Consider the following 17,035-nt stretch of genomic DNA (forward strand, 5'->3'; position numbering starts at 1 on the left):
CACCCCAGCTTCGGCAGGAGGCTCAATCTGTGGGCACCCTTCAGTTTAACCGACGTCGCGGAGAAGGGGGATGAGGGAAGTGGCAGTTTGTGTCCCAAGGGCTCTTCCGCCTTAGACAAACAAACCCAAAGCCCCCTCCTCCAGGGCCAGGGAACTCGTGGGACCGTGAAAACCTGCAGACACCGGGTTTCCGCGCGACCGGCGCCCGTTGGCGTCTGTCATGGCCTCCCGGGCGGGAGGGCAACTCGAGCGCGGGACCCGCGGCGGTCAGCACTGTGTACCCTCCTCGAGGGAGCCCCATCCACTCTGGTCCGTGGGATGTCAACCCCAGACCGGAGTGCCATGCCAGCCTGGACGGCGTGGAGCTGAGGGTGGCTGAGGGCAGACGGTGGAGTGGACAAGCAGGGTGGACACGGGGGAAACAGAATGAATCAGAAGGGATGCGGAGGTTCGGCTCTGCACCGGTAAGTGGAAATCCCGCACCTAGGAGCCCGCGTGACATAGGAACGAGGGGACACCGCACGTGGACTTCGGCTCTGGTACACACGTGCCAGCGGGGAACCGCTAGTCTAGGGGGCTCAAACATCACATTCTTTTCCTCCGTTTCTCAAAACTTTTCTCACTCCCCTTAATATGGCGTGGGCACCGGCTTCTAGAAAGCAGGCCCCTCGGTCTCTCTCTGCGGTCTCTCGGCCCCCTCCATCCGCCCTGGAGCCGGGATGCGCGCGGAAGGGCCGCCCGCGCGCGCGGGGCTCGCCTTATATCTGTGGAGGGCGGCGCCTGCGCAGGGCCCGGCGCGGCGGCGCGGCCTTTGAAGTCGTGGCGGCTGCGGCTTTCATCCTTTCTTTTTTCCCTCTCAGGCCCCTTTGTGTGACTAAATTTGGCAAGAATATGGATCCCAGCCAGTCTTTCCACGTGTGCTCCCAGCTCCCAGCTGAGAAGGCCAAGGGTTCTCTTCCGGGTAAGGAGACAGGGAGAAAGATCAAAGAGTTTGGGGAGCTGGATCTGAAATGTGAATTGAAAATAAAAATCAAGCCTGGACACATTCCAGTTTCTAAAGCAAAACCAACCCTCTGCAGAGGCCATCTCGCCACAGCGCGCTTTCTCTCTGCTCCCTTTGCTCCTTTTTTTTTTCTCTTCTCCTTCTCAAAATCACTCGAGCACATGGGATAAAATAAAGGCAACATAGGGAAGCACTTAGATTCTCCAGATTTTGTTTTGCAGTAATTTTATTAGGGAAATATCTTGTTCATAATTACCGTTATGTGGGGCCAAATTTCTTCAGCCATAAATATTGTCTTCTTCCAGCATGCTTCACACTTTCTTCTGTGGCCACATTTTTTGAGAGCGAGCGCTGACACACGTGGGTCAGCCCTGTTCCTGCGTCCTGCTATGTTAACCCCTCTGCTCACGGGTCCGGTGCACTGCACATTTCGTCCACAGAAGTTAGATTCTGGAAAACTGATGTTAATACCATTTTTAATCGCTTTCCCAGTCTGCCTCTGATTGGAATCTGTCTCATCGGTGGGTCAACCCACATGTTTCAAAAGCGAGACTCCGCAGAAAAGCTTGAGTCTATGGCGGAAGGCCTGTAAGTTTTCTTCTCAGACACATTTTCCCCGATAGTGTGATGCGGAAGCGGACATTCCAGGTCCAAGACAGGCTCAGCACTGAAGTTAGGTAGGGCATCTGACCTCTCGTAACCTCATTTTCTTTGCAAATGACTGTGTAGTAGCCTACCTTTCAAGGAGATAATGCTTGTGAAACTGCGCAATAGGGTAAGGCATTGGACCATGATGCGAGAGGCTTCTTTAAGGGGAAAAATCTGTTCGTTGCAGAATCAAAGTTAATAAAGCCCCGGGAACTTTTACCACGAAGGAGATAAGCATGTTTGTGGGGGTAACGAGTACGTGGGTAAAGTGCTTGAAGGATCGGCAGAAGGAACTCTGACACGCTGGCGGGAGGAGGTCCTGAATGGTAGGCTAGACATGTTTTGAGAAGCGGTGAGACTCTCCCCAGAGTCTGTATCTTAGAATATGGTATCCCGGGCTGCAGGGTCCCAAGCTCATAGTGCTGTGATGACGGTGACCAAGACTTCCTGGGAAATGACAGGAGCAAAGCGGAAGACTTAGAACAGCTGGCTCATGAGTGATACTAACTCACCCAAGGTAACCCCACCGATGGAGTCACTCTCTGGGCCGTCTCTCAGCATAAGCTCTTCAAAGCAGCCTGTGGACAGACGGATAGCAGTGTAGTCGGCATGAGAATGTCCAGTGTTGCGACATGGTCCCCGACTGGGGACTTCCAGGGCAAAGGAAACAGAATCCTGAGATATCACTCGGCCTTCTGCTGCCTCCTGCTAACAGCAACACCCAGCTTCCTGATTTGAAGGACTCCACAACCATTTGGCTTGATTGACACTTAGGAGGCTCCTTCTATTTGTATATCTTATATTTCCCCAAAAGTCACAGGTTAGAAGTGGGTGCCAACCCAGGTCAATAGCAATTCTTCCTTCCTTTCTTTCTTCCTTCCTTATTTTATTTTTATTTTATTTTGTTTTGTTTTTCAATACAGGGTTTCTCTGTGTAACAGTCCTGGCTGTCCTGGAATTTCCTTTGTAGATGGGCCTGGCCTCTGCCTCCCAAATGCTGGGATTAAAGATGTGCATCATCCCCACCCACCCCCACCCTTGCACCCCCACCTCCAGCTCCTTCCCTGGGCGCTCTCTCTCTCTCTCTCCCTCTCTCTCTCTCTCTCTCTCCCCCTCTCTCTCCTTTTGGTTTTTTGAGACCGGGTTTCTCTATGTAGCCTTTGCTGTCTTGGAACTCACTCTGCATCTGCCTCTCGAACGCTGGGATTAAAGGTGTGTGCCTGCTGGTCTCCTTTCATATTTATTTTTATTTTATGTGCATTGGTGTTTTGCCTGCATGTGTGTCAGTGTGAGGGTATCGGGTCCCCTGGAACTGGAATCACAAACATTAATGAGCTATCATGTGGCTGCTGGAAATTGAACCCAGGTCCTCTGGAAGAGCAGTCAGTGCTCTTAATTGCTGAGTCATTTTTCCAGCCCCCCCTCCATTTTCTGTTTGTTTGTTTTGTTTGTTTGTTTGTTTGTTTTTCAAGATGGGGTTTCTTTCTTTTTTAAAAATTGTTTTTTATTGAGCTATATATTTTTCTCTGCTCTCCTCCCTTTCTTTCCCCTCCCCTTCTATCCTCTCCCATGGTCCCCATGCTCCCAATTTACTCAGCAGATCTTGTCAAGACAGAGTTTCTTTGTGTAGCCTTGACTGTCCTAGAACTTGCTCTGTAGACCAGGCTGACATCAGCCTCACAGAGATCCCCCTGCCTCTTACTCTTGAGTTCTGGTATTAAAGGCATGTGCCACCACTGCCTGGCCTCAGACACAAACTTTTTAAAATTTAGTCCTGGCCGGAGGGGGAGTATCAGCAAAGCATCGAGGGCTGCTTAGCGCTATCTTATTTGAGTGGGCAATGAGGAGACCACGGAAATACTAAAAACAGCAACCAAACTGGGTCTCTTTAAGAAACTCTGAAGAAGGCTACCTAGCTAAGGGATTTACTTCGTATTGTAAATCTGTGTCCTTGGTGGACATGGAGGGGCCTCTTGAATGGTGGTAAATGTGCCTCATAAGACGGTCAGCCCTGGTTTGTTTTCTGGGGCTTCCAGGACTCCATCAGCATTGGGAAAGCCCCTAATCCCTGGTTTGAGGCTAGAAACCAAAGCCACAGCCTTCTTTCTTGCCTAAGGGCATCAGTAGAACCAACTGAACCAGAGGGAGATTAATGCAGAGCAAGGTCATTAGCCGCATTGTCCACCCAGTTACTCCCAGCGCACATTGATAGAAATTTCACCTACAGGGACTGCAGGCTGCCTTTGATGTATATGATCTATAGTTTAGTGTTCTGGGAAAGTGCCCGACTGACAGGATCTCCATCCAATGTCTGGAAAACACATCTCCACGGCACAGATTTTTCAGTGTGGGTTTCATCAAAGTCAATAAACTAACCTGGATGCCTGGGGCGGAGCCTCCTGGTTTTTATAACATGACTTTTGTTGGGGGGAATCATACTTAATCTGTGCTCTTTCCATTAGAAACTGGGTAACTTCCAAATTTTCATTTATTTCTCAAAGGAGAGAGTCAGCTACCCAACATTTGACCTGGAGAAAGCTTTCATTTTATAAGTGTTGCTGTCCATAAAAATAGACTCTCTGGATGAAATTATCTCTATTAATGTGTGCGCGTGTGCATGAGCACAAAGCCTTGTTTCTAGCTCTTAACCGTGTCTTGTTTGCACAGCTACATGTAACTCAGAATATTCAATTAGGGGAGAGAATTTAGAAGGTTGAAGGTGCCAATACAAATAGTTTAGATTACAACATTGTCATCTGGCTTGAGCAAACAGTTATTTGGCAGAATAAGTCTAATTGCCTTATCTGAATGTGGCTTAAAAGGTCCTTCGGTCCCATTCTGCCAATTCCAGATCTCAAGCCTGTTTCCCTTAGGTTGAATTGGCAGAAAGCAAATCAGAGAGATGAATGACTTTCCTATCAAGTTAAACACGTTGACTGCCAGTTCTGATTGCTCTCCAGACTCCTAAATGCGTTTTAGGGCTTGACTTAAACAGATACGTGGTCTTTGTTCTTTGGTTTCTCAGGGTTGCCTTCAGACAGCCTTCCTTTGCAGTACAGGAGCAGATAACTGACCTCGAAGAAGCTCCCACTCCTCTGGTGAGCTCAACCTTCCTGTGGTAGACAACTCACTAGTCCTCAGCCTCCACTCCGCTGGGGTCCCTGCATGTCCCCCCACACTTCACAATAAAACCCTTTGTTTCCTGTCTCCCATGCAAGACTCCCCAAGTGTTGTGTTAACTCGTTGGTTGCTGCCTCTTAAAGCCGTTATATAAATAGTTGATATAGGGAATGTACTGGCTGGTTTTGTGTGTCAACTTTGACACAAGCTAGAGTCTTCAGAGAGAAAGGAGCCTCAGTTGAGGAAATTAGTCCTTAAGATCATAAGATCCAGCTGTCAGACATATTTTCTCCCCTAGTGATCAACGGGGGAGGGTCCAGCCCATGATAGGTGGTGCCATCCCTGGGCTGGTGGTCCTGGGTTCTATAAGAAAGTTGACTGAGCAAGCCAGTAAGCAACCCCCCACCCATGGCCTCTGCATCAGCTCCTGTCTCCAGGATCCTATCCTGGTTGAGTTCCTGGCCTGACTTCTTTCAATATGAACAGTGCTGTGTGAGTCCAATGAACTCTTTCCTTCCCAACTTGCTTTTTGACCATGGTGTTTGGTCATAGCAATAGAAACCCTGATTAAGACAGAGATTTATAAGAAAATAAGTCTATATTCAGTACAGTCATTAAATATTTACACCTATAGTTCTATTTCATTAGAAAGCAAAATAAGTTTTTGTGAATAGCTCAAAATTGTAACAACCAACATATGAAAATCCATCAATGTAATCCACCATATAAACAAACTGAAAAATAAAAACCACAAGATCATCTCATTAGATGCTGGAAAAGCCTTCATCAAAATACAACATCCCTTCACGATAAAGGTCTTGGAGAGAGTATGGATACAAGGAACATACTTAAACATAATAAAGGCAATATACAGCAAGCCAACAGCCAAAATCAAACTAAATGGCGAGAAACTCACAGCAATCCCACTGAAATCAGGAACAAGACAAGGCTGTCCACTCTCTCCATATCTATTCAATATAGTTCTTGAGGTCCTAGCTAGAACAATAAGACACCAAAGGGAGATCAAGGGGATACAAATCGGAAAAGAAGAAGTCAAACTCTCACTATTTGCTGATGATATGATGGTTTACATAAGCAATCCCAAAAATTCTCCCAAGAAACTTATACAACTCATAAACACTTTCAGTAATGTAGTAGGATGCAAGATTATCTCAAAAAAAATCAGCAGTCCTTCTTTACACAAATGATAAATGGGCTAAGAAAGAAATCAGAGAAACATCACCCTTCACAATAACCACAAATAGCATAAAATATCTTGCAGTAAGTCTAACCAAACAAGTGCAAGACTTGTATGACAAGAACTTTAAATCTTTGAAGAAAGAAATTGAAGAAGACATCAGAAAATGGAAAGATCTCCCATGCTATTGAGTAGGTAGAATTAACATAGTAAAAATGGCAATCTTACCAAAAGCAATCTACAGATTCAATGCAATACCCAGCAAAATTCTTCACAGATCTCGAAAAAACAGTACTCAACTTTATATGGAAAAGCAAAAAACTCAGAATACCCAAAACAACCCTGTACAATAAAGGAACTTCTGGAGGCATCACAATTCCTGACTTCAAACTCTACTACAGAGCTACAGTATTGAAAACAGCCTGGTATTGGCATAAGAAGAGACAGGAGAACCAATGGAACTGAATAGAAGACCTGGATATTAATCCACACTCCTTTGAACACCTGATTTTTGACAAAGAAGCAAAAAATATAAAATGGAAAAAAAGAAGGCTTATTTAGCAAGTGGTTCTGGCATAACTGGATATCAACATGGAGAAGAATAAAAATAGATCCATATCTATCGCCATGCACAAAACTCAAATGGTTCAAATAGTTCAAAGACCTCATCAAAAAGCCAACCACACTGAACCTCATAGAAGAGAAAGTGGGAAGTACACTTGAATGCATTGGCACAGGGGACTACTTCCTAAATATAATCCCAGTAACACAGTCACTGAGAGAAACAATTAATAAATGGGACCTCCTGGAACTGAAAAGCTTCTGTAAAGCACAGGACACGGTCAATAAGACAAAACGGTAGTCTACAGAATGGGAAAAGATCTTCACCAACCCCACATTGGACAGAGGTCTGATCTCCAAAATATATGAAGAACTCAAGAAAGTGGACACTGAAAGTTTACATAATCCATTAAAAAGAAATGGAGTACAGACCTAAACAGAGAACTCTCAACAGAGGAATCTAAAATTACTAAAAGACTCTTAAGGAAATGCTCAACATCCTTAGCCATCAGAGAAATGCAAATCAAAACAACTCTGAGATTCCATCTTACACCTGTAAGAATGGTCAAGATCATAAACACTGATGACAACTTATACTGGAGAGGATGTAGGGTAAAGGGAACACTTCTGCATTGCTGGTGGGAGTGTAAATTGGTACAGCCACTTTGAATTTCAGTATGACGATTTCTCAGAAAATTAGGATACAACCTTCCAGCAATACCACTTTTGGGTATATATCCAAAGGATACTCGAAGGTGCCAAAGGACATGTGCTCAACTATGTTCATAGCAGCTTTGTTCATCATAGCCAGAACCTAGAAACAACTAAATGTTCCTTGACTGAAGAATGGATAAGGAAAATGTGGTACATTTACACAATAGATTACTACACAGCAGAAAAGAAACAAAAAACAAACAAACAAACAAACAAAAACCACGACATCTTGAAATTTGCAGGCAAATAGATGGATCTAGAAAACATCATTTTGAGTGAGGTAAACCAGACTCAAAAGACAAATATTATATGTACTCACTCATGGGTGACTTTTAGTTGTAAAGCAAAGAAAACCAGCCTACAATTCACAATCCCAGAGAACCTAGACAACAATGAGGACCCTAAGAGAGATATACATAGATCTAATCTACATGGGAAGTAGAAAAAAACACGGTCTCTCGAGTAAATTGGGAGGATGGGGACCATGGGAGAGGGATGAAGGGGAGGGGAGAGGAATAGAGGGAAGCAAAGAAAAATTTATAGCTCAATAAAATCAATTAAAAATTTTAAAAAATGAAAAAAATAAGAAAAGAAAAAAATTGTAACAAGTTTTTATGGATGTTTTTAATTCTGCTTTTGCTTTGAGATGGGGGTCTCAGTATATAACCTAGGCTGGCCTTGAGCTCCTGATCTTCCTGTGCCAGCCTCACAGTGGGATTGATGGTATGCACCACCGTGCCCAGCTTTTGTGAAAACCATTTAGAGGTGTGGTAACAGGACTGTACCCCCAATAGATGCGCAATGAGTATTTGCGCTTCAGTGTGTTGTTGGATTGTTTGAGTATTTCTTCTGCACTCTAAATAATGCATTTGCCCTAGAATGTGAAGCAGTAAGAACCCGAAGGTGCTCTGCATTATATATTCTAGGATAGTTTTCTCTGCCCTGTAAAACTGCCAAACTCACAGCTCTCTGGGTCCCTTGGGATCGAAGTTTATCCAGGAAATCTATAACACTGCACGGTATCTGTACCCTTCACAGAGTTCGTATTCGGCTACACTTCCTCGTCTGTGTCTTGGTATGTGTGGATAAGGTAGTAAATCTCTGGTCTGTGCCTGGAGTTTTTACCAGAATACCTTCCTAAACCATCTTCCTTAGAATTAGGCCAATGCTTTATGGGCATGAAACTCATATTACCCATTTCAGAGATGTAAATGAAGGTGAAGGTAAAGCAAAAGGAAGCAGGGTTATTTCCGGGAGGAATAGAAAGAGCAGCTGCTATGCCAGGCCTGGTGGTGTGGGAATGTAACTCAAGCACTTGGCAACCGAGGAAGCGGGATGGTGAGTCGGAAGACAACACAGGCTACAGTGTGAGGCCATGCCCGGAAAAGTTGGAGAAAAAGAGGAGAAGGAAGAGGAGTTGTCATCAGCTCCTTGGTCTTTGTTGTGCCTTTTCAGTAGAGAACGATATGTGTGTTGTCCCTTCCTATGACTTTAAATGTGACTCAAGAGGGGCCAATGAGAAGGCCTGACAAATGTGCTTGCTGTCCAGATAAGTGTTGTTGGTTGTTATTTACTCTTGGCTCTTTTGGGGACCCACCACCCAGCTCCCAAATAAACCCACACACAGAGACTTATTCTTACTTATGAATGTCCAGCTTTAGTAAGACTTGTTTCTAACCAGCTTATATTAAATTATCCCATCTATCTTTTGCCTCTGGGCTTTTATATTTCTCTATTTCTGTATACCTTTCTTGACTTTTTTCTCTGTGGCTTGTTGTGTAGCTGAGTGGCTACCCCCTGGAGTCTTCCTCTCCTCCTTTTCTTGCTTCTTGATCTTCTTTTTCTCCTTCTATTTATTCTCTCTGTCTGCCAGTCCTACCTATCCTTTCTCCTTCCTTGCCATTGGCCATTCAGCTCTTTATTAGACCAATCAGATGCTTTAGACAGGCAAAGTAACACAACTTCACAGAGTTAAAACAAATGCAACAAAAAAGAATGCAACACATCTTTGAATCATTAAACAAATGTTTCAAACATAAATAAATGTAACACATCTTAGAATAATATTCTACAACAGACAAGTCTGATCTCCTGAGTTCGATCCCTGGAATGCACATAAGGGTGATAGATATACACGAAGTATTGGTTGGTTTCCTGTTGCTTGGATAAAACACCAAGGCAACTTAGGAAAGACAGAGTTTACTTTGGCTCGTGGTGCCAGACTGCAGGAACAACATGGCAGCAGGCAGCAGGCAGCAGGCAGCAGGTGTGGCTGCCAGAACGGCAAGCTGGAAGCTCACACCTTCAACTCTAATAACAAAACTGAGAGTAGGGAGAGACTTTAAGAGTGCAAAGCCCTCTCTAAGTGACACACTTCCCTTAGCAAGGCCACACCTCCTAAGCATCCCCAAACAGCACCACCAACTGGTGACCCAGTATTCAAATACATGAACCTATGGAGGACATTCTCACTCAAACCACCATTGACTAATAATAATAAATAGAATTTTAAAACAACCTATAGATTCTTTCATAAGAAATAATAGACCAGGCTGTGGACAACAGAGCAAATTTCAGAACAGGCAGGGCCACACAGAGAAAGGGGGGAAAAAAGAAAAAAAATTTTTTATATATTTTGAAAATGTAATATATATATACATATATATGAGTGTGTGTATAAATAGCCTCAGTGCCTACATAAAAACTAGGCATGGTAGCCAGGTGGTGGTGGCACACACTTTTAATCCCAGCACTTGGAAGGCAGAGGCAGGCAGATCTCTGTGAGTTCGAGGCCAGCCTGCTCTACAGGGTGAGTTTCAGAAAAGCCAGTTCCAGAAAAGTTAACACAGAGAGACCTTGTCTCAAAAAGCAAAAACAACAGCAAAGACAACTAGGCATGGTGGCTCATGTCTCTTACACCAGCGATGAATCAGGAGGAGATAGACAGATCCTTGGAGCTAGCTGGCTAGCCATTCTAGTCATTCAATGAGCTCGAGGCTCCATGAGAGACCCTGTTTCAAAACTAAAATGGAGAACTGTTTGAGGAAGACATCCCTGAAGCCCACCTCTGGCTGCTTTGTATAGATTCCTTCAATTCTGTCATTTCTCATCTCCATCTGAAAAGCTTGTTGGAGTAAAGCCCACCTTTCTAAAAGTATGCTAATCACACATTGTATAGAGAAGATAGAAAGGGAAATCAGGTTATTGGCATGACTGCCGAAGTGTTGAAACAGCAGCCAAGTAAACTCAGTGAGATGATATGTATTGCAAAGTGTTTCCAGTTTAATAGATACAAGGGTGTCAATGGCCCCACGATACCAAGCAGTAAGGTCTTGGACACTCCAGGCATGGGCCTTTGGGGAAGGAGGCTCTAGGAGCAAGTGGTGAGGTCATTTCCAGAGGCGATGGCATCACAGAGATAAGGGACTCTGGTGAACGCAGAACCAGGGGGTCATAGAGTGTGCTGCTGTGCACCGCTGCACAACTACGCTTGGCTGTCTTCTGCTGTAGCCCACACATACAGCCATTACACACAGCAGCAGCAAAAGTCTTTGGGCTGCAGCACAAAGCTACACTCATGAAAAACAAAGGGCATTTTCTGAATCTTTTTTATAGGAAGTGTTCAAAAATACAGCTGAGATGTAGTCTTGCTCCTGCCCCTGTTTTGAAATACCTCAAGTTCCTTCCCATCTCTCATTCTCCCCTCCAGTCGGTCCTCCAGGTCCAAACAAGTGGAAAGTCAGTCAGCTTAACTATTGAATAGGGACTCAGAGAGCCTTGCCCAAATATTCTGATCAATGTAGATATCAGAATTTTTCAGAAGGGGACTGTGAAGGGAACGGAAGCGTGGGTAAGGTCAGAAAAAAACTTGAAGGGTCAGGATTTCTTGGGTTGCTCTCTTGGGTCCAGAAGATCATTGCGATCAGCCTGGAGGATTGACTCCAGGTGTGGCCTTCAGCGCCGACTGACACCGTGTGTCTTGCTATCTGCCTTTCACGGCCCCTACTTCTCTGTGGGCCCTGCAGCCTGCTAGGTGTGAAATCACTCAGGAAGCTGTTTCCACTGCTGGGCTATGAGATTTTCCATAGTTTGGTTCCTGATAATGGAGAGGAGTAGAACTGATGGATGTGAAGGATGACTTGGTACCCAAAGAGGTGAATCGGTCGCCCAAACGCCCCCCACCAAGTGAGATGCAGCTGCGTGGTTCTTCCCGTTTCTAGGGAAATCAGCAATAAGGGAGCTGAAAATTAGGAAGAAAATGATTGATTTCATGCAAAGCCTAACGGGACAGAGACGGACAATATGTCCTGTTATAATCTTAGAGGGGAAGCAGGAGAGAGAAGTTATGTAACTAAATATTGTCTGTTGTTTCTCTCCTCTTAAATAAGATGGTGTCTACTTTCCACGCAGAAGTGGGGTTCCATACTTAACGACATTCTTTATTCTAGCATCAGCAACAGAAACCATCTTTAAGTGGATATCACTGCTATATTTTATTCATTGGTTACTAAAATGAGGAATCACCAAAAATCAAGGGGACATTGTATATTAGTTACTGTGAATATCTCACTTACTATGGATGATTTAAAAAAGAATAGCCCTCTATTCTGTTTCACTTAATGCTTCAAGTAAATTACATTTTCTGCCTCTCCTATTTGAATACAAGGCTGTTATCTTAGGGTTTCCAGCACTGTGGAAGAAGCATTTCATGAAAGAAACTCTGCTTCAGCCTTAAATTCTCTTCCTTCTCCTTTATTTATTTATTATTATTAAAGAAGAGGGAAAAGGAAGAAAAAAGAAATAAGAATTTCACTGTAGCTTGGGACCATGAGGCTGTGAAGAACACTCTGCCCTCACTCCCATTAATCAGGGAATGGCTGGTGTTGCATTTCCTTATAGCTTCTTCCGGTTCAAGATGAAAGAGAAATCCGTAATCAAATAAAAGTTGCACTGCAAGCATTATGAGTAATTTATATACTTAAAAACCCAGGGTTGTATTCAAATCTGACTGGGAACATGACACAAGATTTAATTTACAAGGAAAGAGGGGCAATTTCTCCTTTCATATTGGTAACTCAATTTACATTGTGCCATGACTTAGTAATTACGCTGCCAGTCCCACTGTGAACACTGACAAGGAGACTCAACTTCACGTCTCTCCATTCTGTGGATACTGAATTCAGACAGAACGAACAGCCTCACTCAGGTGGTGTAGAACTTCGGCAGTTTCCTCCCTTTATTCCTATGGTCTCCTTTTATGCTGCCTTCCTCGTTGCTGGTGCCTTCCAGGCACAAAGAGGCTACCCAGCATTACACATGCTGTAGGATGGAGACAGTATTTCATTTATGTTAAAGGTGAAACCGAAGGCTGGAGTTGTAGCTCAGTGATAGAGGATCTGTCTAGCATGCACCAGCAGGAGGTTCAATCTCCAGCGCCCCACCTCATCTCCAAACAAGAAATGTCTGAAAACCAGTAACAGTTGCGTGCAAAATCCTGTTTGTTTGTTTGTTTATTTGTTTGTTTTTTAAAAGTAGGGCCAATCTAGGTGTGGTGGCTGGCACACGTGTTTAATCCCAGCACTCAGGATGTAGAGACAGACGAATCTCTGTGAGTTTGAGGCCAGCCTGGTCTACAGAATAAATTCCAGGGCAGCCAGGGCTACACAGAAAAACCTTGGGGTGCAGGTCTATAATCTCTGCATGGTTAAGGCCTGCTTGAGCTGAGAGGTGAGTCCAAGAACATTCAGAGAATTTTTAAAAAGGAAAGAAAAACTGGATATAACTAAGTGATAGACACTTCCCCAACATTCAGAAAGTCCTAGGTTCAACACCACTCCCCCCCCCGTACCACAAAATCAAAGAAGTACATATATAAATCATGTAATTCACGCAGAGGAGGAGGTATGACGCAGTGGCGTGTATGCGAGTTCTTACAGTCTGTCCCCAACCCCAGCACTTAACTAACTAAATATCTTGAATACGATACCATTCCATTGAAAAGAGGGATTAAAGATGTCAGTTAGGTAGAATTCTGTGAAATCAGGTTTATTATTTTTTTTTGTCCCAAATAATTAGACATTTTTCCAGGTCTTAAGTAGAATGGAAATCAGTAGCAAAGGACGAAGACAGCAAAGGCATCTGCATTTCTCCTATTTTTTCCTAGTACCATGCGAATATGCTTGAGGCTCACACTGCTAGGCTGACAGTCAGCTACGATCCCACGGTGCAACCATCACTAGCCTGTGACATAGCTGATCATTAAATGTTTTCTGCCCTTGATCCTGGGATAAGACAGCTTCGGGCTCTTCCCAGCTCTCTTAGGCCCCTCTTCTGTCCCTTTGTTCTTCGCCTTTCCTCTGAACTCTGGTAGGCAAAGCCCCTTCAACTCAGCCCCTTCTCTTTCTAGCTCATTCTCCTGATGGCTTCATCCACTCTCGTGCCTCTATGTACTCCGTCTGCTAACAACTCGCTGAGTTCTCTCCAGTTGATCACCACCTCCGCATCTGAGTGTCCGTTAACTATCTGAAACTTCACATGTCCAAACTCCAATCTCTAAACCAGACAGTATGACCCAAACCTGTAATCCTAGCTCCTAGGTTGCAGGGGTAGGAGTACGGCGAGTTTCAGGCCAGCCTGGGATGTATAGCAAGACCCTGTCTGAAGAAAGCAGCTCTCTCTCTGTGTCCAATCCCAGTTTCTAGTCTCCTCCTCGGGCAGCTCATGCTCGGTCTTCTCTATCTCAAGAAACGGGAGGTCTGTTTTCCATTTGCCCAGGCCAGAAGCCTTCCCATGTCGCTCTCCCCACACGCAATCTATCAACAAATACTTCACCTACAACACGGGACAGCTACTCTCTTCTGACCTGGTGCAAGCTCCCGTCAGCTTCCTTCTGGATTTTATAGTCAGCCAGTTTCGGCGTACTCCACTTGCCTCTTGTCTGGGAAGCTACTGGGGACCGTTTCAAGTCTAAGTCGGTTCAGGACTTGATTCAGCTCAGAGCTCTCTAGAAGTTTGCCATTTCCCAGTGGTTTACAAGACTCTGTGTGGTCTGTGGCTCTTTTATTCCTCTGCCCAGACAAGCGAGCTTGTTTGCTGCATCCGATCTCTGCTCTCTCCCCATTCATCTTTTCTGAGACCTTCCCTGGTCTTACTCCTTTACCTCCTCCCACTAAGGCCCTCTCTGTTCACACTCTTGGCAAGGAACGCCCCCATCGCTACCACCCAGCCCCTGGTACTTCTTATCCTCTGTCCCTGCTTTCAACCCAGTTCTCATCCCCAGCAGCCATCACATATAATTATTAAAGCATTTATTGGCTATCTCACCCTCTAGATCACAGTTCTCCGGAGGGAAGAGAGTTTTGCTCTTTCTTTCATAGCTGTAGAGTCGGGTCCCCTCAACAGCTCCCGGCATGTAAATAGAGTCCAAAACATGTTTGTTGAATGAAAGGATACAGCTGCCGAAATGTGCGCATCCAAATATAGTACCTGGGATGCTGGTGCGCTTGGTCCCTGTTAACAGTGTGATCCCTATGTGCGCATCCAAATATAGTACCGGGGATGCTGGTGCGCTTGGTCCCTGTTAACAGTGTGATCCCTATGTGCGCATCCAAATATAGTACCGGGGATGCTGGTGCGCTTGGTCCCTGTTAACAGTGATCCCTATGTGCGCATCCAAATATAGTACCGGGGATGCTGGTGCGCTTGGTCCCTGTTAACAGTGTGATCCCTAAAATGGGTATATCTAATAAAAAATCTGGGATACTGTTACTAGTAGGAACCTGATGGTCCTTTGAGAAGAATAAAGGTTCTTTTTAAAAAGTGCCATTGCTACAGACAACTAAGGAACACGGAGAGCAGGAGAAATAGTCTTCCCCAGGGAAGAGCATACCTATTGGTTATCCAATTCAAATGGTCAGCTCTGAAAACATATACATACAACTAACATTATACAGACTGAGTAGGTCATATTTAGGAATATGTATATATATATATATACACACACATATATGCATGCAGTAGCAATTAATAAAAACAAGGTCATGAATTTGAAAGAAAGCAGGGTGGGGTATACAGGTGGGCTGGCATGGGGAGGAAAAAGAGAGATGCTGTAATTGAATTATATCTCAAAAAATTCAAAAAGCGCAGCTGGGGTGCTGGGGCGAGGGCTCAGTGGTTACGAGCAGTTGCTGATTTTCCAAAGGACCTGGTTTTGGTTCCCAGCACCCACATTGTGTGACTCTCAACTGCCTGTAATTTCAGCTCCAGTGAATCCAAAGCCTCTTTTGGCACACACGTACACACAGAGACATGCAGAAAAACATAAGTAAATTTTAAAATCCTACAATATTTTCTTAAGGGCTATGAGCACATAGGTGGACAAGATGGCTCAGTGGGTAAAAGGTGCCGACCAAGCACTCAGTCCCGAGGTCTGAGATTGATTCCCAGATCCCACAATGGAAGGAGAGAATTGTCACAGGGGCAGCCACACTTATACACACACACACACACAAACACATTAGTGAATAATAACAACAATAATAAAGTGCAATTATAGTCTCACTTGTCTGTATTGTCAATAGTAACTTTTCATCTTAATGACGTGCTTCCATAGAGTGCAATCTTTTAGAAACTCTACTGAGGGCTGGAGAAGTAGCTCAGTTGGTAAAGTGCTTGCCTTGCAGACATAAAAACCCCAAGTCAAATCCCCAGAACTTGGGTTTAAAAAAAGAAAAGAAAAGTCAGTTATGGTGGCATGCTCTTGTAATCCCAGAGCTCGGGGAACAGAGAGCGATGGATCCTGGGGCTCTCTGCCCAGCCTGGATCTGGAAAGGAAAAAATCAAAGGTAGATGACACACTGTACTTACAAAATAACTCCCCTTCCCACTCACATACACACGTGAACACGCATGCACACACAGCAATAAAAAAGAAAGAAAAGAAACACTCTGGAGTAGACATGTTTGATGAGTCTCCTAAAGCCCGCAGTCTGGCCTTGAGCTTGCTATGTATCCCACAGCTGTCTTCAAAGTTTCAAAGCAAAATCCCCTTGCTTTAGCCTTTCAGGGCTGGGATCAGAGACATTTGCCACCATGCTAGCTTGATGGGTCTGTTCCTTACTGATATTGTAAAAGGTTTGTCTTGCAGGAGTCTGGTGCCGATGAAGGAAGCCAGGAGCGCCGGCACACAGGCTGTTTCTGCTGAGCTGCTCCAGGCAGGCCACCCCGTGTCTGCAAGGGTCTGGGGTCAGGGATCTTTAGCTCGGTAGGACAGAAGATGCTTCTGAGAGGTTTACAGACCCGGCAATAAATTCCTTTGACTTGAATAATGAGAAAGCCATTTCCTTATGTCTTTGAGGCGCAGTCTAGCCCTAGAGTTAAGCCTGGTTTGGAGCCCTGGCCCACATTTCTCCTTCTTTGTTAAGCCTGTGAGTGGCTGCTGACTCTTGCATCTGAGGCCTGCTTTTCTAACACAAAGGAGCCCAGCGCTGAGTAGTCAATGTTGCAGAGATGAACCTCCGACTTATGGCTGGCAGCAGTTGGTGAGTCTGCTGACTCTGAGCTGCGTTTGATATTGGCTCCAGCAGTCTGTACAGGAATCGCTCTTGTTGCCTAGAGAACTAGCAGGCTTCCTAGCACGTCAATCACCGACATCTTGCCTTTCCCCACCTCTTTTCCCGGATTTTCCCTTATTACTTTTGCTAAGTAGAATACTGGCACAAGAGTTCTTATCTCAGAGTTCAGGTCTGGGAAGATCCCAACTAAGCAAACCTGTGACTCTTTAGCTATTCCTA

At 44.7% G+C, this 17,035-nt stretch overlaps 1 protein-coding gene across 2 annotated transcripts in view; it reads left to right on the forward strand.

The window, feature by feature from the left end:
- The first annotated feature begins 271 nt into the window (after positions 1 to 271).
- The window catches only part of LOC125414821 (uncharacterized), a 34,939-nt gene continuing 18,175 nt past the window's right edge, over positions 272 to 17,035 (forward strand). Inside the window, exons 1-2 of one of the 2 annotated variants that reach the window (XM_087897422.1) lie at positions 272 to 464; positions 861 to 961. In XM_087897422.1, coding sequence (XP_087753548.1) covers positions 427 to 464; positions 861 to 961 — 139 coding nt within the window. In that variant the 5' untranslated portion in view covers positions 272 to 426. The remainder of the gene's footprint in view (positions 465 to 860; positions 962 to 17,035) is intronic. The other variant, XM_085677708.2, reaches the window with a different exon arrangement.

Source organism: Myodes glareolus, chromosome 17 (genome assembly GCF_982192425.1).
Source record: "Myodes glareolus chromosome 17, mMyoGla1.1, whole genome shotgun sequence".
NCBI lineage: Eukaryota > Metazoa > Chordata > Mammalia > Rodentia > Cricetidae > Myodes > Myodes glareolus.